The following is a 24024-nucleotide window of genomic DNA, read 5'->3' on the forward strand; positions in this document are numbered from 1 at the left end:
ATACAGTCAGTACTTAATAATTGCTGGCTATAATCCTCAGCCCTATCATTGGTATGTGTTGTAGTGAACACTAGCCGTGCTCCACTGAGCTCTGCTCGGGTCCCTTGTGGTCTGTGCACTCAATCTCCCAGTTTCCACATGTTTACTGCTAAGGGTGGTGTCTACTACCTTCTTTAGAGGACTGCCCTTGGGTGGCTAGAGTTGCCCGTAGAACTAGACATCCACAAGTACCAGGCAAACTTGAGTTTCTGTCCCCACTGGGCAGCCCCAAGCCAATGGCTGACAGACTGCAGTGAAGCTTCTGCCTCATAGCTTCCCGTGGAATCATGCTGAGGCTGGACTTCACCTAAAGACCACACCCTTACTTAGCCCCTCTCCCCTTTTCTCTCCTGCCTCCCCTATTCCCATTTATGTTCCTCCTGAGAGTACTCCGTAAGTCGCTTACACACAAATCCACATCTCAGAGATAGCTTTTGGAAAGCCGGACCAAGAAATTTGCCAGACCAAACAGGGAATGTAATTGCTGTTGCAGTAATTGTTTTTACCATGTTATAGAAGTACAAGTTGATATTTTGTCAGTGTCTAGAGGAAGTGGAATTAATTACGAATAAGACAGAAATTGAAGGAATGGTTTCACAGAAGAGCTAACGCTTGAGCTTGGCCTTGAAATGTGAAAAAGATTTGACAATCGGCACTTAGATGTCAACTGCATTTTAGCTGTTTACCATGAACCACAAAATTGCCTTCAGATTCTGCTAATGAGTTTCAGAAGGAAATGGAAGACCAAGAAAAGTTTTAAGAATTATGATGATTACAGAGAAGTAAACAATTCGGAAAGTTAGTAAATTGGACTTTGGAAAGCAGTGGATTTATTGTTTCTTTGTGGTGTGTTTATTCATTTCAGTAGGTTATTCGTAAAATAGAAAAATAGAAGAATGTAAAAATTGTGTTGAATCAGTGCTTTAGGCCTGATGCCCAGCTGTGCTCTACAGTCCACATAGCCCCGGAAGTGTGACATTAGTTAAAGTGGGACTGGTCTCTGGGTGTTCCTGAAGGTGCTCTGCACCCAGAAGGACACATGGCAAGCCTGATACTTACCTCCAGGCATGAACTGTAGGCTGGGAAGAGGTGTCCACCTACTAACAGAGCATTTTAGGTTCACCCAAGAGGCTCCAACGTATTTGTTTTCCTTCAGACCAAACAGGAAGAAATGGTAGGAGATATCTAGACCCGGGTTTCAACTATTACAGAGTAGGAGTATTTTAAATGTTCTCTGTGAAGAACAAATCACTTCGTTTTGCTGATGGCTTTAATGCAGTGAAAAAAGAGGGAGGAAGTGATGCTAATAAAATTGAGCTATCAACAGTGAATGCAAATGGGAAAAATAGAGTTTGGAAGCACAAAATAAAGATCTTTGTTGATCATTTTTTCTAACTTTGGAAGAGCTCGCCCTAACATAAAAGAGGACATGGTTCATAGTATCTACTCCTAAAAAATACCTCATTAACAAAATCTTACTCTGCTTGATCTTCCACACCTAAAAACAAATGTCTACTTTGTGGTATTGACCTATATAAGAAATCTTCAATTTATAATTTTAGCAGTTCATTTGGACTTTATTCTTACTGAGAAGATGTCATTTCCATTTGGCCACAAGAGATGAAAACGTATCTGGACTTAATGTTCTCTTTGGCACCTATTCTTGGGCTTGTCTCAGTAATGAACTCTGCTGGTCGCCTTACAGCATACATTTCTCTTTTCTTCCTCCCTACCCAAATCTTGATTTTACTCAGCTCCAGCAGTGGATTTTTAAAAAATAATTAATCATCCCTTGACTAATAGTCCTCTAGCAACTGTCATTGGTCTGGAGGTAGACATGAGATCAAAACTGAGCCACTCAAACATATAGCCCAGATTTATGGAAAGTTCTCTTTCCCACAGGACATGTTCAGTGAAACATGTTATCACAGTTGCTGTTGAGGATGAAAGCCAGCACAATGATGAAGCTGAGCCAAAAGAATGGCAGAGAATTGTTGCCAACATCCTGGTATACTGGAACCTGCCACACCACTGGACTTCTTCTATAAGCATATATTTCCATGTTATTTATAGCGACTTGAGTCTGATTTTCTGTTACATGCAGCCCAAGGCATCCTGTAATCTCTAAGATTCAGAAGTAATCAACATTTGTTGAGAACCTTCTGTAGGCCAAATGCTGTGTATTTGTTATTGGAATAATAGAGGTGAGCAGAGGGGTGCCTGGGTGGCTCAGTAGGTTAAGCGTCTGCTTTCAGCTCAGGTCATGATCTCAAGGTCCTGGATGAGTATCAGGACCCAGCTGAGGGATGTGCCTGTGGCTACAGCAGCCCCTCCTGAAAGCCCAGCAAAGCAGGTGCAGCAGCCCCCAGCCACTACCTGAGCCCAAAGCACCTGCCGTTCCTGGGAGCTGAGCTCAACATGGCCTGTGAGGACTCTTCTCCAGCGCCTGGCCTCTCCGAGGCTCTGCTGTCTCTCCATGCCTGTCTCTGTGGGGTTGGACCTCCCAGCTTCACAGAGCACTCCCCCAGTTACACACACACACACGCACATGCACGCGCACACTGGCATGGAGACAGGCCTGCCCTTGGTGTCTTGGAAACATCCCCTAACATTGTCTGCTTCTCCCTCTCCCCATCCCCCACTCATGCTCTCACTCTCTCTCTCTCTCCAATAAATAAATAAATAAATAAATAAATAAATAAATAAATAAATAAATAAATAAATAAAATCTTTAAAAAAAAAATAAAGGTGAGCAGAGACACAATATTAATGTTTGTTGGATCCACAAACATAAAGTTAAGTTTGCAGTCATGAATCAGGCTTTATCCATGGTGTAGACCAGAAGTCAGTAAACTTTTTCTGTAAAGGGCCAGATAGTAAATATCTTAGGCTCTGTGGGTATATGTTCTATGTTAGGATTGCTTCAGTCTGCATTTGTAGTCTGAAAGCAGCAGTAGAGAACGTGTAAACAAATGGGTATGGGCAATAAAACTGTATTTACAAAAACAGGTGGTGGGCTGGATTTGGCCCAGGGGCTGGGATTTGTTGACCTTTGGTGTTGAAAACAACACCTCGGTAGAGTCTAGCCTTGTGAATAGCTGTATACACCTAAAAGCCTTGATAAGCCACCTTCATTGAGCAAGAGGACATTTATAGTCCAAGAGCTAAGATGGAGTCGGACTGGAACCCATCAGCCGTCAGAGATAGAACTCGGGCTTCCGTCTGGGAGGTTAGATGGCTCCACAGGGTCCTGCCATCTCCAGGAGATATTTATGCCTCACTCAGTCTGTAGTGGCTCATGCCGGAACAGCGTAAATGTGTTTCATTGCCTCTCTAGAAGAACAGTACAGCGCATCTGGAGGTAGAGAAAATACCAAGAACCAGCAGAAGGTTCTGCAAAATTGTCAGGGACAGTTTACAAATTCATTTTCCCGACGAGCCAAGAACTACTAATATCCCATTTACAGATGGGTAAACCGAAGTACCAAGTTAAATAACTCAACCAAGTTTGCACAGCTAGTAAGTGGCCCAGCTGTGGTTTGTAACCCCACCGTCTGGCTCCAGAGCTCTCAGATCCCTCTGAGGTTTAACTTCTGCAGGGATGTATCTGACCCTTCAGGAGGCCAGAAAAAAAGGGAAGGGTAAACTCTTCACTGCCTCCCTCACACCAGAGAATGTATTAATCAATTCACAAATGATCCTCATTTAATCCCTGTGTCCTCTGCGAAGGATGTACCAGTCTGGTAGCTGTGGCACCTGAAACTTCCCAAATAATTTGCCAAGCTGGTAAACATCAGCAGTGAGATTCTCCCGTTCCATGTCGCTTCCCCTTCCTCTATGCCGTGATGTTTATGCCATCAGGGTACCTCTTCAGAACCTGTGGGGAGTCCGCCCCTAGCCGTACTCTCGGAGAAATGGAGCAAAACAGAAAACATTCCTTCAGCCTGGTATTTACGGACAGTTCTGACCTCTAAGCTGGGTAACATTATCCAAAGTTGCTCTGACATTTATTGAAGCATCGCTTTTTTTACGCAGTGAAAACTGACAAGAGTTCCTCAGGCAGTTCTAGTCTTTATGCTGACTGAAATCCAAGTGCAAGTGTATTATGTTTTGTTCCACACAGCTGGCTCAGCTGAGATGGGCTACCAAGCAAGCCAGAGCTTAGTGTCATCAGGAGACCCCAGATCCCAGCCTGGAAACTGCCATTCACGTTATGGCTTTGTTTTTATGTGGTTGATTCCATCATTTTAGAACAGGAGAGGGAAGAAAAGAGAAGAAAGGAGAAACAGAAGGGGAAAGTGTATTCAAATTGGCGATTTGGAATCCTGCAGATAAGCTAAATAATCGGTTCAAATGGATTTGAAGTGATTTCAAGAGTTACACATTCAGCCTGGAAGTTAGGGAGACCAGTAAGTGCCAAGCAATAATATCCTCTTAATACTCTACAAATGTTTGATCTGTGGGGCTATTTGTTTTTCCAAATCTTATCACTACCACTAAGCACAAAATTAGTTTGACCTTCTGAAAAGCCTAAAGGCTCACTGTCCCCATAAAACACCAGGAGAACTATTGGAGTGGACTTCTAGTTTGATAAACATTTTGTTTCAATCCTAATGGAATTGCCACAAAGCTTCTTAGTGGATTAACAGAAACTCCCAGCGTGAACATACTGGCTCCCCAATAAAACCTAAACTCTTTTTGAGTCACAGAGAAAGGAAAAAGAAAATCCAGCTCTGCTTTAAATGAATTTAAAACCTGGGAGGTTTTCCTACCAAAGAACTTAAGAATTTCCATATATACAGCTCTTTCCTCCAAGTAAGAATTACTTGGAGGGCTCACCTTGGGAAAGGGCCACACATACCTGATATTTGGGGGCATTTCCAACATTGGATTATCCAAATGAATAAACATACTTGCCAGACCATATTTTTTTTTGTTTGAAATAATAGGGTCACCATAGTCATAAGTAAAATTGTCACCTATGTAGAATATGTGTGTATTCTCTCTCTCTCATCTTTGACTCCTCTCCAAATTCCCCTTTCAGTACCCTTTTCCCCTTCCTTGCGTTCTGCTCTAGCCAGAATTGGTATAGAGGACATGCCCCCCAGCTAGCGTGGGTTAATTGGCACTCACATGCAGGAAACTACCACTCCTTTTTACTATAAGTTGAAGAAACAAAGACCTATAAAGCCCACATTGTTCTTGGGGTAGGATGTTGGGACTGGGAGGGTGAGTGAAGAGGACTTGCCCTCCAAAGGTAGGTCAGTTCATTAGGGAAGTTCTAATTAAGCAAATACCAACTGTATTCTTGGGAAAATAGGCATTTTATTTCTAAGGAAATAATACAAGTGAAAACTTCACAGAAATGTCACCTCTGACATTTTAGATTTCAGGCATATGGCCATTTTATATCAACAGTTTATATGAATGTTTATATATTAATAGGAATTAGGGTTTAACTGATTTAAATCTGTAATATTAGGCTGACATGCACTGACTAATTTTTCTTTTTTTTAAGATTTATTTATTTTAGGGTGCCTGGGTGGCTCAGTTGGTTAAGCGATTGCCTTCGGCTCAGGTCATGATCCTGGAGTCCCGGGATCGAGTCCCACATCGGGCTCCCTGCTCAGCGGGGGGTCTGCTTCCCCCTCTGCCCTCTTCCCTCTCGTGCTCTCTGTCTCTCATTCTCTCTGTCTCTCAAATAAATAAAATCTTAAAAAAAAAAAAAAGATTTATTTATTTTAGAGAGTCCTTGAGCAGGGGGGGAGGGGCAGAAGGAGAGGGAGAGAGAGAGAAGCAGACTCCCAGCTGAGCGCACAGCCCAATGCAGCGCTCAATCCCAGGACCCTGAGATCAGGACCTGAGCCGAAATTGAGTCAGTCTCTTAACCGACTGAGCCACCTAGGCACCCCACATTTACTAATAATTCGTAAACATTCCATGCAAATGTCTAAAATTAATGAAACTTGTATATATGTATATATGTATATATATGTGTATATATATATAAACACATTTTCAAAAGTGTTTAAACTCACTAGGATCTGAAAAGGGTATCAATGTCTACAATATTTTTTATATCCTAAATCCTCAATCCAATTAAAGAAATATTTAATATTTTCTTGTACATTTTCATTATAGATGTAATATATTCATTATAGAAAATTAGAAAATACATGTAATTTTAACTTTAAAAACTCACCCTCTTCCCAGAGACAATTTCTGCTTGTTGAATTTCCTTTCTGTCACATGACTATACGTAGCTGCAAGGGAGCTTGGATATGTCACTGGGAAATGTATTCTTCTGGGTTGCCATGTAACCAACTCACATTTGGGGTTTGTACTGGCATAAAAGAGTAGAGGGAATATTGGGAAACAACCAGCAATCTGAAAAAAATGGGTGTAATTAAGAATTATTAATTAGAGGGCGCCTGGGTGGCTCAGTTGGTTAAGCGACTGCCTTCGGCTCAGGTCATGATCCTGGAGTCCCGGGATCGAGTCCTGCATCGGGCTCCCTGCTTGGCAGGGAGTCTGCTTCTCCCTCGGACCCTCCCCCCTCTCATGTGTTCTCTTTCTCATTCTCTCTGTCTCAAATAAATAAATAAAATCTTTAAAAAAAAAAAAAGAATTATTAATTAGATTTGTTTATTACTCAGCACAGATCTCATCTTCCTTTTCATGGAATCTGAAAGCAATTGTCAGAGGTGAATTTCAATGAAGCAAACATCATGGTATCTCTTACTGCAATTCAATATAATAAAGTTAGCTTTGGTTTAAAAAAAATAGCGCATAAAGAAAACGATATTTGTATTCATCTCAATGAATTTTGAAGAAATGCTGACTTGACATCCCTTGTACTATGTACTGCTACTGGTAACTAGAAAAACTGTTGGAAGTGGGTTTTTTTGTAATCACCTTTAGCTATGAAAATATGAGTTCCCATAAGCACAACCTAAAGAGGTAAAATGGGAAAAATCAAGTACTGACAGCTGTCTTTGGTGTGCATATAAGTCCTTCCTTACTGCATTTAAAATAATTTAGTTTACACAATTTCAGTTTATAGACATTTTAGAATAAATGTCAGCTCTATGGTTATAAAAATTTAAACTAGTGTGTGCCTGTATTCAGTAGCAGAAGTAGTCTTCAAGAATTTTTCAAGGGCAACATGTTCTCTTTATCTTTTTTGGTGTATGACTGCCCCATTTCCTCCCATCAAGATAATCCTTGCAATGTCAGAGCAATAATCTTTAAAAGCCCTGTAATTTATCCATGTTTTTTTCTTTTTTGCTATGCGAATTCTATCTCTACCTCTTCTTTTTCTGAATGATTTACCATATTGATAACAGGACTTTCTGCAGTTTTTGATACTCAAGAAAGGTATCCTTTGGATTTCAGATTAGCAAAACACATCCTTGTTCCTCATTGGGCCAGGAAATCGAGACAATAGCTATTAATATTTAGTTATTCCAAGACATTCCAAGACTTGGTTTGCTCATTACATGTGAGATCAGTTTCTGCAATAATTTTCAGACTGTAGTTAGTAAACAGTTGTTCGTCTGTTTACATGGCTTTGTGAGATCTCCTGGTATATTCCTATGAGCTGAGTGTTTTATTACCAGGAAGTGCTTGGCGTCATTTGCAGACATGAAGATTCCACAATGCCCTCTCTCCTTGGGACAATTTCTAAACACATTAGATTGGCACAATTCACAAGATTTCTTTGTCTAGACAAGTGTAGTTTCAGTCCTGTTCTTCATTACTTTCTCTGAAGTAGCTTTCTATCTGGACCGAACTTTTCCCCAATTCTCACATGGTCTTGATTCTTTTTAGTAGTCTTTGATTTGAAAGCAAATCAAAAGCTATATAAAGTTTATTAGGACCAGAGGGGTGTTTGTTGAAGAACAGCCCCATTGAGGAATGTTTGACTTTGTGATAAGAGGCTACTTGGACAGATGGCTTTTGGTGGGAGAAGTCAGACAGCAGCAACCCTTCATGTTTATTGAGGTTTACCTTTGAGGGTGCTTAGCATGGTTTTGCAAAACTAGGAAAAAAATAGCAGTTATTGATAAGTGCAGTGTCCTTTCTGAGCAAAAATATGTTAACAGAATAAGAATCAAGAGGAATCTTGGGGAAGAGTGCAGATTTTGAAATCTAAAATGCTGGACCTGGGGCGCCTGGGTGGCTCAGTCGGTTGAGCGTCTGCCTTCGGCTCCGGTCATGATCCCGGGGTCCTGGGATCGAGCCCTGCATCGGGCTCCTTGCTCCGTGGGAAGCCTGCCTCTCCCTCTCCCACTCCCCCTGCTTGTGTTCCCTCTCCCACTGTCTCTCTCTCTGTCAAATAAATAAATAAACTCTTTCAAAAAAATGAAATGCTGGACCTGAATCCTGATGGCAACACTTACTAACCCTGTGATCCATAGCAAGTTTCCTACCTGAGATTCCATTTTCTTATTCCTAAAATGGGAATCGTAACGTCTTTCTCATAGGATGCTGCCAATGCTTAATGTGTAAAACAGAGCGGCTGTGGTTATCGTGGCTGTGTTGTGCTGTTTAGGTTTTAAAAATAGATTCTGCACACAGAAGCAACAACCAAAATGAAAAAAGTATTTTTATAATCAGAATACAGAAAGGAGATCTGATCACCCCTGGATTTTCCTTAGGCAATTATGAGCTAGCCCCAGCCCAGTGTTGATGGCATTGCCTCTGGATGCGAATGAAAGATGGGAATGCTAGGAGCTCTGCAGCCCTTGGCATTAGGCTGCTGTGACATTATTTTGCCTGTGTATATTATTTCAGTCATTTTTGTCTCATTGTTTCTGGTTTAACAATACTTTTCATCAGTCACTGTGGTTTTGCTCTCTCAAAGGAATATCAAACTCTAGTTCTAGAGAAGGATTTAGAGTGCAGGCCTTGCAGCAGAAGCTGAAGCAGAACCTGATAGCAACATTTTTTTCTAAAGATTCTATTTATTTATTTGTCAGATAGAGGGCACACACAAGCAGGGGGAGCGGCAGGCAGAGGGAGAAGCAGACTTCCCGCTGAGCAGGGAGCCCGATGCGGGACTCCATCCCAGGAAGCTTCCCAGGGATTAGTATCATGGTATCTCTTACTGCAATTCAATATAATAAAGTTATATTGACCTGAGCCGAAGGCAGACACTTAACCGACTGAGCCACCCAGGCATCCCGATAGCAACATTTTTGTAAGTGGACAATACTGAAAAGACCTAATATTTACTGAGTTCTTATTATATTTGTTGTAAAATAGTTTTGGCTGTGGGTGACAGAGACATGTTATAATAACAGCTTAAATAAGATGGAAATATATTGCTCTTTAGTAGAAAAGCCTGGGTTGGTTGGCAGCTTTGTGATACTGTTCTGGTGGCTCCATTATAGAATGGGTCTGGGCACCTTGTCTTTTTTGTTGTTCCACCGCCTTGACGGTTTAGCTCATAATCCAAGATGGCTCACTCCTCTGTTCTCATCCCAGCCTCTGAGAGGGAAGAGGGGTTCAAGGGAAAGGGATAGCCCTTTCCCTTTAAGGTCCTGACCTAGAGGTTACCTATATCATTTCTGATCACATCCCATGAGCCAACATTTAGTCTCATGACAAACCTAACTGCAGGGGATACTGGGAAATGTAGTCTTTATTCTGAGCGGCCACGAACCTAGTTAGACATGCCACTAATACGGAAGAGGAGAAGAGCTATGGAGAAACACCTACCAGAATTGCCTATTTCATAATCACAACATATCAAGCTGGGCTTAACACTTCCCTCAACGTTCACAACATTATCTTCCTTAATGCGCACAACAACCTTACGAGGTTGCAACTATTATGATTCTTTTTTACAGGAGTATTTTGAGGCACTGAGAAGTTACGTAATTTTCTTAAAGTCTCAGATATAAAAAGCGACAAGGCCAGGATTTGAACCCAGGCAGTCTGCCTTCAGAGCCCTATGCTCTGGGCCACGATATAGTGCTTGCTTATTTGTTAACTCTCTTGGGCCTTGATGTGTTCTGCTAGATGAGACGGGGGGATTGTTGAAGGCATCAAGGGATCAAAGATGCTTGGTGAACTGTTATTTATAGCTTCCTCTTCCAGGCAGCTATTTGCTTCCATTCCAAAATTCTTGTCTTCTTCGGTGCAAAATAATGTTCAGTACAATTGAGTCTAGACAGGGTAACAAAAGAAAAAGAATGCCACACAAATGTGACAGGAATTTTAATGAAAGCAATTCCTGATTTGAAAGGAGTATGTCTATGCAATGATAAAGCAGGCAGTCTTTGTAATGCATTGAACATTTTTGATGATGGGATGGAAAAAAATGAATTCAGTGTCTCACAGGATATAGCAGGGAAAAGATTCTATCATTTAACTACAGCTGAGATAGTTTATCTCTTCAGTCTTTAAGATTTCAATTACATATGGGTCATCAATTTGCATGTTAATATCAGCACATCTGTGTAGCAACAAGGAAATCTAAGGAATAAACTAATATTTTAAAACGCAAGAGCATCCTGAGTTCATCTCAAATAAAGAATTGGTGTTAGCTGGTATTAAATGTCTTCAACTTTTTTTTATTTTTATTTTTCATCAGGTTTTAACTGTTGATCTGGGTCCATATTTATTTCTACTACACTTTTCCATCCATCTCCCACACTCTTTGATTCTCTCCAGACAAGAACAAATGGAGTAATTGGTTAGATTTTTTATATTGGCACGAATCAAAATGGTTTTTCTTTCTGAACAACAGTGTAGGAATAAAGTTAAGGAAGACAGAGAAAGTTTGGGAAGTTCTTAATGAATAATTGAGAACAGTTTTTGTAGTTTTCTCAGGCTGGAATTACTTTTTCAGAGTGTGTTTGATCTCAGTTTTAGCCAATTTTAATTTGACTTTATTCTCAGTAGACCCAACATTGTACATATTTTTCTCTTCTCATTCTCCTTTTAATAATGATGGCTTCATATTGTAAAGCCCTTTATAATTTACAGAACACCCTGCCATACTTTATTGCCCCTGACTCCTGTAAACAGCCTTGGAGGAAGATATGAAAGACATCATTATCTTTATTTTGAAGTTGAAGTAACTGAGACCCAGAGAGGTTAACTTGAATGCCCAGTGCCATCTAGTTAGCAGCACGGCTGAGTTTTCCTTCCTTCCCTTCACTCTTTACCTTTTTTTTTCTCCTTCCTTTCCTCCCTCTTCCTCTTCCTCTAGCACTTGCTAGCTTGTGCTTATGCTTTCTTTTATCCATTCAATCAAATGGTATCTGTTATGTTCCAGGCACTAGGTTATGTGCTATAAGATGCCTAGCTAAACACAACAGATATAGTCTTGCCCTCACGGAGATTATAGAGGAATTGGCAAGACAAACATTAAACCAGTAAAAACAGCCAAATGTACAATTAAAAATTACAGTAAGTAAAAAAAAAATTACAGTAAGTGCTATAAGGAAAAAGAACACGGTTCTGTGAGTGAGAATAAGATGGGTATCTGCTGTAGATTTGGTGGTCAGAGAAAGCCTCTTTGGGGAAGCAGCAGTAAAACCAAAATAAAAAGGATACAGGGAAGTCAGATGAAGCAGCCAGATGAAGAACTAGGCTGGACTTATCAGGATGGGCTAAGTGATGCTACAGTAACAGCCCCAAACTCTTAGTGGCTTAAAACCATGAAGGTTTATTTCTCATTCGTGCTGCCTGTCCATAACAAAACAGCTGAGTACTCTCTTTTGTAGCATCCTCAGACCAGGACTCAGACAAAGAGTAGACACTATTTGGGACATTGCCATTCTCCATGCAAAGAAGATGGCATGTGGTAAACCATGCACTCGCTTTTAAAGCTTTTACCTGGAATCACATCCCACATTTCAGGGACCAGTGTTAGTCACAGGACCACGTTTAATGTCAAGAGGCAGGACTGTTCGGTCTGACTCGTTCCACTTTCCCAGCCTCCCTTGCAGCTAGAGGTGGTGATAGGACACTGTCCGATCAGGGGAACCTAAGGAGAACTCTGATGGGGGGGAATTCCCAGTGAATTTTCATTTTTCTGTCAAGAGACAGGTACAGCCGACACAGCTTGCCCCTTCCTCCTGTCTTAAACACGGATGCTATTCTGGAGCCGGCTGGCCAGTTTGCATAAGAACGATAAGCCACAACTTGAAGACAGGGGACCTTCAGGATGAAAGGATCCTGAGTCCCTCAATGACCTGATTTGCAGCTGAACTAATGTAAGAACTGCCTAATTCTGGATTTCTTGTTATGTGGGTAAAAAATGAAGCCTATTTTTAAGCCTGTTACTTGGAACCAGAAGCATTTCTAGCCTATGTGGGTGTGGGAGATGAACTGATACTGTGCTTGAAGCCCAGAAAGTCATCTTCCTCAGATACATTTCTCAGACTGGGTCAGCCAATATAGGAACCAAATAAGGCCTACCTTGCTTTGTTAGTAAAGCAGAGGGTTAGTAAAGCAGAGGGATAGTAAAGCGGAGGGAAAAGACATCTCCCATCCTATTCCTCTCTCCAGGCTCCCAGTACTCCCTTTCTGCTTGATACCAATTCTCCACTTGCATACTTTTTTTCCTAGTTCCAGTTGCCCTCCCTCTAACCTTTCTCCTCTTGAGTGTCTGAAAATGGCTATGTCCATTTCATGTAAATTATCCTAGGCATGATTAAATTAGGTCAATTTCTAAGCGATCTGAAAAATCAGGCCGTTTAGTATTTTGTGCCGGCCTGTGGAATTCTTTCCATCCTTTCCCACAAACTCAGATAGCTCCCAGGATATGTGGGACGATTAGCACCAATTGCCTTAAAAATGTGCTGGCTAGTGTGTTGGGACCTTTAAATTCCTGCTTCCTCATGGCCTGATTTACATGGGGCCCCAGGTCTTTTCAGACTCTAGAACTGAACTAGATGAAACCTGATTGCTAAATAGAGTCCTGTCAGTGGAGCACAAAGAAAGATGCAATGAAAATGTTTCAGGGCCGGGGCGCCTGGGTGGCTCAGTCAGTTAAGCGTCGCCTTCAGCTCAAGTCATGATCCCAGCGTCCTGGGATCAAGTGCTGTGTGAGGCTCCCTGCTCAGCGTGGGGGTCTGCTTCTCCCTCTCCTTCTCCCTCTGTTCCTACCCCCCACTTGTGTGCTCTCTCTCTCTCTCTCTTTCAAATAAATAAATAAAATCTTAAGAAAATGTTTCAGTTTATGGCCATAATTTCTCCAAGTGGTGTCACCCACTCTAAGGACCTACTAAGTGATTAAGGAACTGGTAAGTTGAAGTGATTCAGGCACCTGCTCATGGAATTTTTTTTCCACACGAGAATTTGCCTCTGGAATGTCCTGGAATACCCCTATTTTCTCCATTTATTACTCTTCAGCCCAGCAGCCTATTCAGATAGGACTGCTACTCATAATTGCTATCTTTGTTCTACCCATTTTAATTACCTTGTTTCTTTGTCATTGTTGCATGCATTGTTGTAGATTTCAAATAAGTAGTGTTTTGTGTCTCTTGTGCCCTGAGGTGTTCAAACATCTGTTGTGATTTTCCAGAAATACAATTATGGTTTTCAAATGAGAACTCATTCTGTTATTTTAAAGCTTCTGCAAGTTTTCAAAAGTAAATTGTGTGGAGCTTTTCTTACATTCAATTTCATAAGCCAGTTGTTCATGAAAAAAAGGACATAAGGGTACTTTGTAAGCTCTAAATCAGGAATTAGGAAAATTTGTTGTGGGTTATTGTTTGTGTTCTGGTAGATAAGAATGAGGACCTAAGAGCACTCTATATCTGCCTGTTGTAACACAGGAATCATCTTGTGTGGTTTGTCCTCTTCTTGACTAACATGAGGCTAATGGGAATTTCTTAACAGATATCCTGTTTTGACTCATTCTTGTCTCTGAGTACCAGAATGCCTGGCATACAATAGACACTCGAGAAATGTTCATTGGATGAATGGAGGATACAATTAATCAAAGGTTTTAGAAACCTTACTCCTCCCTTTTTAAATTCCCATTTAGAAATCTCTCATTAGGCTAGGAATTAGAAGACCTGGTTTCTGGTTTTATGTATACGGCTCACTATCTTTAACGTGAATGATGTAATACTTCACAAGTTATTTTGAAGACCCCAAAGAGTTAATAAATAGTTTATAACATTTAAGTACCTTATACATCTAGCACAGAATTGGGTCATGAGCAGTATACTCAAGAAACTAAAGTCATCATTCCTGCTTTTGGGGAGATGCTAGTCTAGTCTGGTATAACAAAGCTCAGTACCACAAATGTAAAAGGAAATGATATGAGATGTGTGGAATGATTCTGGGATGTTTATTTTTTCTGGAACATAGAAATGTTGTGTTCAAGAAGGGACTGGAGGGGTGCCTGGGTGGCTCAGTTGGTTAAGTGTCTGACTCTTGATTTTGGCTCAGGTCATGATCTCAGGGTCATGAGCTCGAGTCCTGCTTCAGGCTCTGCGCTCAGCAGGGAGTCTGCTGGAGATTCTCGCCGTCTCCCTCTCTCTGCCCCTCCCCCTGCTCATGTGCAAGATCTCTCTCTCTCAAATAAATCTTTTTTTTTTTTTTTAAAGGGACTGGAAATGGATAACATAAAGGAACAGCATGTCTCTGAAACGTTTAAGTGGAGATGAACCTATCTTTTAGAGTAGTGTCTTCCAAATTTGGCAGTATATTAGAATAAATAGTCACACTTTAAAAAAAAAATGCCATCAGAGTCTGGCAGGGAGAAGGGTGAGACTCGAGAATCACTATTTTTTAAAATCTTCCCAGGTGATTCCAGCCTATAGCCAGATTTGAGCCCAAATGTTCCAAAGCTATGCTTCTCAAACTCTGATCACCTGGAGATTTTGTGAATATGCAGAATCTGATCCAGTAGGTCTGAGGTGGGGCCTGAGATTCTTCATTCCCAATAAGTTCCCTGATGCTGGTGTCGCATCACTTTGAATAGCTTGTTTCTAATGTGTTTATTTAAAAAAATTACATGTCAGGTAGTAAAAGAAGGGACATGTAACTAGCATTTACTTCGTATATGCCGGGCACCATGCTGGTACCTTTACATATATCATCTTGTTTAATCTTAAAAACAATCAGGTAAGGGAGCGCCTGGGTGGCTCAGTTGGTTAAGCGACTGCCTTCGGCTCAGGTCATGATCCCGGAGTGCCAGGATCGAGTCCCACGTCGGGCTCCCTGCTCAGCGGGGAGTCTGCTTCTCCCTCTGACCCTACCCCCTCTTGGGCTCTCTCTATCTCACTCTCTCTCTCTTTCAAATAAATAAAATAAAATCTTAAAAAAAAATCATGTAAGAACATTATTACCCCCATTTTATTTTATTTTATTTTTAAAGATTTTATTTATTTGACAGACGCAGCGAGAGAGGGAACACAAGCAGGGGGGAGCGGGAGAGGGAGAAGCAGGCTTCCTGCTGAGCAGAGAGCCTGACGCGGGGCTCGATCCCAGGACCCTGAGATCATGACCTGAGCCGAAGGCAGACGCTTAACAACTGAGCCACCCAGGTGCCCCAATTACCCCCATTTTAGAAATCAAGAAACCAAGGTGTAGTGGGTGAATCTTTGCCTCAGGTTGCACAGCTAATTCATGACAGAACCTAGATTCAAACCGAGGCATACCTGACAGCAAAAGCCAGAGGTCGGTGGAAGTTGTTAGAAAACCTCAAATGCTAAGCACAGTGTTGAGATCTGAAATGGCGGGACATGTCGGAAAACTCTCTATGGGATCACTTAAGGGAAGTATCAACGTTGCCAAGCTTGATTTCACACTCTTGCTTCACGTAGTATATCTAGACAGGTAAGGAACATGGTATTGTGCAAGCTGCCAGGTGGGTTGTGCTCCATTGTTAGGGTGTTAAAGACCTACTTGGAGAAGTTAAGATAGAATGGCAGGAAGTACCAAGAGCAAAATCGTAGTGCTAGTGGAAGATGTCAAAATTCAAATGCTAAGACATAAGCGCTATGTTTTTCAACTACTGATATCAAAGGATTGTTGATTCAAGAGAGAGAAATTGTGTTTTCTGAAAGTATCTGGCTCTGACTACCTGATTCTTTCAAATCCTCTTCCAAATGAAAATACCGCTTCAATGAAGAGAGCTCCTCTCGTTTTCTTTTTTTAAGTGATTTTTCCCCCCTTTTTCCTTCCAGGAAGCTGAAAAATGAACTCTTAGAAGCAAAACGTAGAAGTGGGAAGACTCAACAACAAACCAACAGAGTCTGCGTTCACTGCCAGAGAAACCTGGGCTTAATATTTGACCGAGGAGAGCCGTGCCCCGCCTGCTCCCTGAGAGTGTGCAGCGAGTGTCGGGTCTCAGGCCTTGATGGCGGCTGGAAGTGCACTATCTGTGCCAAAGTCGCGTGAGTTTCTTGCCCTGGTGTGCAAAGCCAGATCTGATGACTGAAGGGCTTGGTGTGGGGAAAGAAAAAAAGAAAGGAGTGTTTAAAATTTAAGGATAGAGAGTAGAATTCAAATCTAGCCCAACCCAGGCTCAGCAATGCCTTTGTAGAATTCTGGGGCTGGGGGCTGGGCGGGGGTGGCGGTGGTGAGCATGAGCGAGCAAACACGAGCAAAATAGAGACAGAGAGTGGTCTTTTTAGTTTTGAAAACTATAAAGCAGTAAATTTGGAAGCTTCACAGAATGAGGTCTCCTACATTTGAAAACCACCCACGAGCTTTCTTCACTTCTAGCCCCACCAGACTCCACGTGCCTTCTCAGAAGCACAGGCAACTCCCCAAGGCCATCCTTAGAGGTTTGGGGTCACTTAGAGGTATGAAATATCCAGCCTGCTCTCCTTAGCAGCTGAAGGGCAAAATTTTTCTGCATCTATTGAAATGATCATATGGTTTTTATCTTTTATCTATGTGATGTATCATGTTGATTGATTGACTTGAGAATATTGAACCACCCTTGCATCCCAGGAATAAATCCCAGTTAATTATGGTGAATGAGTTCTTTAATGTATTGTTGGATTCAGCTTGTTAGTATTTTGTTGAGGATTTTTGCATCTATGCTCATCAGATATATTGGCCTGTGGTGTTCTCTCTCTCTCTCTCCCTCTCCCTCCCTCTCTCTCTTTTAGTATCTTTATCTTGTTTTGGTACCAGGGTAAAGCTGGCCTCATAGGATGAATCTGGAAGGTTTCCTTCCTCTACTATTTTTTGAGTACTTTGAGAAGAATAGATATTAACTTTTCTTAATGTCTGTGAAGCCATCTGGTCCTGGACTCTTGCTTATTGGGAGTTTTTTGATTACTCTTTCAATTACAGTTGCTGATAATCTGTTCAAATTTTTTGTTTCTTCCTGATTTAGTTTTGGGGAGTTATATGTTTCTATGAATTTATCCATTTCTTCTAGATTGTCCAGTTTGTTGGCATATAATTTTCCATAATATTCTCTTATAATCCTTTTGTATTTCTGTCATGTTGGTTGTTCTCTTCTTTCATTTCTGACTTTGTTTATTTGACTTCTCTCTCTTTCTCTCTCTCGATGAGTCTGGCTAGAGGTTTATTGTATTTATTGCTCTTTTCAAAATAACCAGCTCCTGGTTTCATTGATCTGTTCTATTGTTTTTTAGTTCCTATTTCATTTATTTCTGCTCTAATCTTTGTTATTTCCTTCCTTCTGCTGGTTTGGGGTTTTGTTTGTTCTTTTCTAGCTCCTTTAGGTGTAAAGTTATGTGGTTTATTTGAGAGTTTTCTTGCTTCATGAGGTAGGCCTACATTGCTATAAACTTCCCTCATTGAACAGCTTTTGCTGCATCCCAAAGATTTTGGAACATTGTGTTTTCATATTCATTTGTCTTCATGTATCTTTTAATTTTCTCTTTGATTTCTTGGTTGACCCATTCATTGCTTAGTAGCTTGTCATTTAATCTCCATGTATTTGTGGTCTTTCCAGATTTTTTCTTGTGGCTGATTTCTAGGTGCATATTGTTGTGGTCAGTAAAGATGCATGGTATGACTTCCGTTTTTTTTTAATTTGTTGAGACTTGTTCTGTGGCTTAATATGTGGTCTGTTCTGGAGAATGTTCCATGTGCACATGAAAAGGATATGTATTCTGATTTAGGATGGAATTTCTGAATATATCTGTTAAATCTATCTGGTCCAGTGTGTCATTCAAAGCCACTGTTTCGTTGTTGATTTTCTGTTCGGATGATCTGTCCACTGATGGGAGTAGAGCATTAAAGTTTCCTACTATAATTGTGTTACTATTGATTAGTTCCTTTATGTTTGTTATTAACTGTTTTATGTATTTTGGGTGATGCCATGTTGGGAGCATAAATATTTACAATAGTTACATCTTCTTGTTGGACTTTCTCCCTTATTATTCATATAGAGTCCTTCTTTGTCTCTTGTTATAGTCTTTGTCATAAAGTCTATTTTCTCTGATGTAAGTATTGCCACCTTGGCTTTCTTTTCACTTCCACTTGCATGATAAATGCCTTTCTACCCCTTCAATTGCAATCTGCCTGTGTCTTTAGGTTTGAAATCTGTCTCTTGTATGCAGCATATAGATGGGTCTTCCTTTTTTATCAATTCTGTCACCCTATATCTTTTGATTGGAGTGTTTAGTCCACTTACATTCAAAGTAATTATTGATAGGTATGTATTTATTGCCACTTTGTTACCTGTTTTATGGTTGTTTTTGGCATTCTTTGTTCCTTTTTTTTTTTCTCTATTCTTACGGTTTGCTGGGTTTCTTTAGTGATATACTTGGGATTCCTTTCTCATTTTTTGCATATGTATTACTAGTTTTTGATTTGTGGTTACCATTAGGTTTGTATATAACATCTTATGCTTATAGCAGTCTATATTAAGTTGATGGTCACTCAGGGTTGAACCCATTCTTTGCCCCCCACCCCAGTATTTTAAGTATGTATTGTCATACTTGACATTCTATTATTTTATGATTCCCTTGACTGATTTTTATAGATATGCTTAATTTTACTGCTATTGCACTTCCTACTTTTCCTACTCCTGCTTATGGTCTTTCTTTTCCAGTCAGGGTCTCCTTTAACATTTCTTGTAGGGCTGGTTTAGTGGTCATGAATTCCTTTAATTTTTGTTTGTCTCAGATACTCTTTATCTCTCCTCCTATTTTGAATGATATAGCCTTGCTGGATAGAGTGTTCTTGGCTGCAGGTTTTTTTTTTTTTTTTTTCCATTCACCACTTTGACTATATCATGCCACTCCCTTCTGGCCTACAGTGTTGCTGCTAAAAAAATCAGCTGATAGCCTTATGGGGTTTCCCTTTTATGTAACTATTTCGTTTTCTCTTGCTGCTTTTAAAATTCTCTCTTTATCATTACTTTGTGCCATTTTAATTACTGCATGTCTTGGTGTGGACTTCCTTGGGTTGATTTTGTTGTGGGCTCTCTCTCCCTCCTGGATCTGGAATTTTGTTTTGTTCCCCAGATTTGGAAGTTTTCAGCTCTTATTTCTTCAAATAAATTTTCTGTCCCCTTTTCTGTCTCTTCTCCTTCTGGGGTCCCTATAATGTGAATGTTATTATGCTTAATGGTGTCACTGAGTTCCCTAAGTCTGTTTTTCATTTTTTATTGTTTTTTTTTTTCTCTCTCCTGTTCAGCTTGATTGCTTTCTACTACTCTGTCCTCCATTCTTCTGCTTCCTCTAGTATACTATTCCCTCTAGTGTATTTTTAACTTCACTTATTGGATTCTTCATCTCTGATGGGTTCTTTTTTTTTAAATTTTTTTATTATGTTAATCACCATACATTACATCATTAGTTTTTGATGTAGTGTTCCATGATTCATTGTTTGTGTATAACACCCAGTGCTCCATGCAGAACGTGCCCTCTTTAATACCCATCACCAGGCTAACCCATCCTCCCACTCCCCTCCCCTCTAGAACCCTCAGTTTGTTTTTCAGAGTGATGGGTTCTTTTTTTGTTTTCTATCAGTTTGTTAAGAATCTCACTATGGCCCTCCACTCTCTCAAATCCAGTGAGGATCTTTATGACCATTACTTTAAATTCTCTATCAGGCATATTATTTATCTCCATTTCATTAAGCTCTCTTGCTATGATTTTGCCCTGTTCTCTCATTTGGGACCATCCTATGTCTCCTCATTTTGTCTAACTCTCTATGTCTCTTTCTGTGTTAGGAAAGTCAGCTACATCTCCTGTTTTTTGTTTTTGTTTTGTTTTGTTTTGTTTTGTTTTTAAGTAGTCTCCATGCCCAAGGCGGGGCTTGAACTCGTAACCCCAAAGATCAAAAGTCACATGCTCTACCAACTGAGCCAGCTGGGCACCCCTACATCTCCTGCTCTTGAAAGTAATAGCCTTAGGAAGAAGAAATCCTCTCGTACCCTGCCGTGTAATGTCCCCTGTTCACCAGAACCTGGTGTTTCAGGGTTGTCTCCTATGTGGGGAGTACACCCTACTGTTGGAGCTGAGCCGCTTTTGCCTTCAGTCAAGTTGTTTGCAATGGCACTCATTGCCTGTTGTGGGCAGGGTTTGGTCCCTGTGGTGTTAGTGGGTCAGTCTGGGGCCATCTTGGGCTTGAAGTGAGTCAGACCAGGCATTTGTCAGAAGTGCAGTAGCCCTGAAGTGCAGGGCACTCTCCCTGTGTTGTCTCCCTTGCTTTTGGTGACAAGCAGGCTCTACAGTCAGACCAGGTGTCTGCCCCCAGCCCTCTGTTGGGGCTGCAGTGGGACTGGTGTGTGTGGTTATCTTCCCCTCTCCCTGGCGCAGGAGTCACTTTGGAGTGGCGCTGGCCTCTGTTGAGGCTGCTGGCACACTGCCAGGCTTACGGCACTGCTTTGGATGGGCTCTGGTCAAAAGCTTATTGGAGGGGGCAGGTTCACAGGAGAATGAAAGGGCATGGCACACTGTTAGCAAGTTGGTTCTTGTAGGTGTCCGTGTGTCTAGGTTGGTGGGGGGAGAGGGAAATTGTGCCTACCAACCCTTTTGTTCTTGAAGAAGTCTCCCAGTGATCCCTGCCCTTCCAGCACGTTGCTCTGAGATTAAGAAACAAATCTCCCTCCCGTATATCCCCAGGCATTTTTCAAACTGCTGCTTCTGTGCTGTGTCTCAGTGGGGCTCTTGGTGGTGCTGTCTCTTTAAGGACGGGGACTCAGTTTCCTTTTGCCCTCCTGGCTGTCCCAGAGCCAAGCCCTCTGAGTCTTAAAGTCCCAGGTGTTAAGCCCCGCCAATTCTAAGAACTCACAAAATTAGGTCCCTCTGGTTTTCAAAGCCGAATATTATGGGGATTTGTCTTCCTGGTGCAGGTCCTCCATGCCTGGGGTGCCTGGAGTGGGGATCTCCTCTTCTGTCCGTCTCCCCTCTCCACGCCCTTGGTATCCCTCTCTCCCAGGGGCAGTCCTGTGGGTCCGTTTACCTCCCAACTGCCTCTCCGCCCTTCCTGCCCTCTTTGATGTGTCCTGTTATCTACGTTTAGCTGTGGAGAGTCTGTTCTACCCGTCTTTGGGTCATTCTCTGGGTTACATACACTAATGCGGGTGTTAGCTACTTGTATCTGTGGGACAAGGTGAGCTTAGGGTCCTCCTGAGGACTTCCCCAGAAGTCCAAAATCTGTATTCATTTCCTAAGTGGACTTTAATCATCTGCAAATTAGGATGCAAAAGTAATTTGGATATCTTCTTATTTTCCCATGAAATCAGTTTCCATTGGCTATTTCTCCATCTACCTGTTTGGAAAAACTATCGATAATGTACTTTGCTTTCTGGTGAAAAGTAACATGATACATCTGTGAGTCAAGTAAGTAATGTACAAGCTGCTGTTTTCAATCCTGGGCACTTCTTAGAAAGCTTGCCTGAGTGTGTCATAATAGCTTTCTCCGATTCTACTCCCCTTAATTTGGCATTTCAGAGTTGGATATGAAGGCTCTTCTGGTAGAGTCAGAGAATAAGTCACCAAGGAAATAATAAATTAATGGGCAGAATTTCCTCAATTTTAGTTTTGTTTCTACACAGTTTTGTAGGAGGCTTTCTCCCTCTCAGTTGTTAGTGACCACTAGAAGGCAACAAATCAAATTTAAAAACCAATGAGAAGCAAAGAAATAGAAATAGAAAAACTTGGATAGAGACTAACATCCTTGTTTTTTTTTTTTTTGACACATACACAGATGGCCTTTTTGGTTTCTTTTATTCGAATTAACTTACATACACAAAAGCACGCAAGTAACAAGTATACAGCAGAGTTTCTCAATCTCAGCATTACTGATATCTTGGGTGCCTCTCTGTTGGGGAGTGAGAGAACATGCAGTGCATCATAGGATGTTTAGTAGTATTCCCGGCCTCTACCCACTAGATGCCAGTACCTCTCCTCTACCTTCCAGTTGTGACAATGAAAAATTCCTGCAGATGTTGCTAAATGTCACCTGAGGAGCAAAAGTTGTCCCTGCTTGAGACGCACTGTACAGCTTAGGGAATTACCACAATTTCTGTACAATTATCGCTACAGTGAAGAAATAGAACATTACTAATATTCCAGGAGCATTTCCCGTTCCTCCTCCCAGTCACTGCTCCCTTTTTATCTCCCAAAAAGAAACACTGTCCTGCTAACACCATAGATTAGCTTTGACTTCTCTATATAAATTCAGTGACGTGATGTGTATTTGTTTGTTTATAACTTCTTTTTGTTAACATGATACTTGTGAGATTAATGTATTTTGTTACCCGTATTAGTCATATTTTCATTTTTACTCTTTTATGATATTACATTTTATAAATAGACATGAATTCATATACTATTCTAATTAATGGATATTTGGGATGTTTTCAGTTTTTACCTCTGAATGTTCCTTCTGCCTAAAGGGTACCCTTCAGTATTTCCTTTAGTGGAGTTCTAGTGATAAATACTTTCAGTTTTCATTTTTCTTAGCAATGCTTTATTTCGTTCTTAATTTTCAAGCATGTTTTTGCTGGTTATTGAATTCTAGATTAGAGGGTATTAATTTTCACTCATTTGAAGACATTATTCCATTGGCTTTTGGTTTCCAGTGTTTCTGTTAAGAAATCAGATGTCACTATGCTGTTGTTTTTTTGAAAGTATTGTTGACCCTTGCACAATGTGGGTTAGGGGCACTGACCCCCCCCCACACACACACATAGTAAAAAATCCATGTATAACTTTTGACTCCCTGAAACCTTAATAGCCTCTGTTAACCAGAAGGCTTACCAATAACAAAAACAGTTCATTAACACATACTGTGTATGTTACAGGTATTACATACTGTATTTTGAAAGTAAAGTGAGCTAGAAAAAACGTTTTATTAAGAAAATCATAGGGGTGGGCGCCTGGGTGGCTCAGTTGGTTGAGCGACTGCCTTCGGCTCAGGTCATGATCCTGGAGTCCCAGGATCGAGTCCCGCATCGGGCTCCCTGCTTGGCGGGGAGTCTGCTTCTCCCTCTGACCCTCCCCCCTCTCCTGCTCTCTCTCTCTCATTCTCTCTCTCAAATAAAAAATAAAATCTTTAAAAAAAAAAAAGAAAGAAAATCATAGGGAAGAGAAAATACATTTATAGTACTGTATCATATTTATCAATACTGTAAGTTTCCATCATCTGTTTACAGGATGGATCATCTGTCTGTACCTATACCAATATTGTCTTCTATGATATAAAATACTGTAGATGTTAGGGGCACCGGGGTGGCTCAGTCAGTTGAGCAGCTAACTCTTGATTTCAGTTCAGGTCATGATCTCAGGGTCCTGGGATCCAGCCCTGCATCTGGCTCCACACTCAGCCAGAGGATTCTCTCTTCCTCTGCCCCTCCCCCTGTTCACATGTGCTCTCTCTAAAATAAATAAATCTTTTTTTAAAAAGATTTTATTTATTTATTTATTTGACAGAGATATAGCGAGAGAGGGAACACAAGTAGGGGGAGTGGGAGAGGGAGGAGCAGGCTTCCCGCTGAGCAGGGAGCCTGATGTGGGGCTCGATCCCAGGACCCTGAGATCACGACCTGAGCCGAAGGCAGATGCTTAA

General features: G+C 41.1%; 1 protein-coding gene across 1 annotated transcript in view; it reads left to right on the forward strand.

The window, feature by feature from the left end:
• Window positions 1-24024, forward strand: part of SYTL5 (synaptotagmin like 5) — a 105140-nt gene that overhangs the window by 2449 nt on the left and 78667 nt on the right. Inside the window, exon 2 of the mRNA XM_045870240.1 lies at window positions 16200-16409. Within this exon, the coding sequence (XP_045726196.1) occupies window positions 16200-16409 (210 nt within the window). The remainder of the gene's footprint in view (window positions 1-16199; window positions 16410-24024) is intronic.

Source organism: Mirounga angustirostris, unplaced genomic scaffold (assembly GCF_029215605.1).
Source record: "Mirounga angustirostris isolate CCGP_5_RB_7025 unplaced genomic scaffold, mMirAng1.0.hap1 SCAF_11, whole genome shotgun sequence".
Lineage (NCBI taxonomy): Eukaryota > Metazoa > Chordata > Mammalia > Carnivora > Phocidae > Mirounga > Mirounga angustirostris.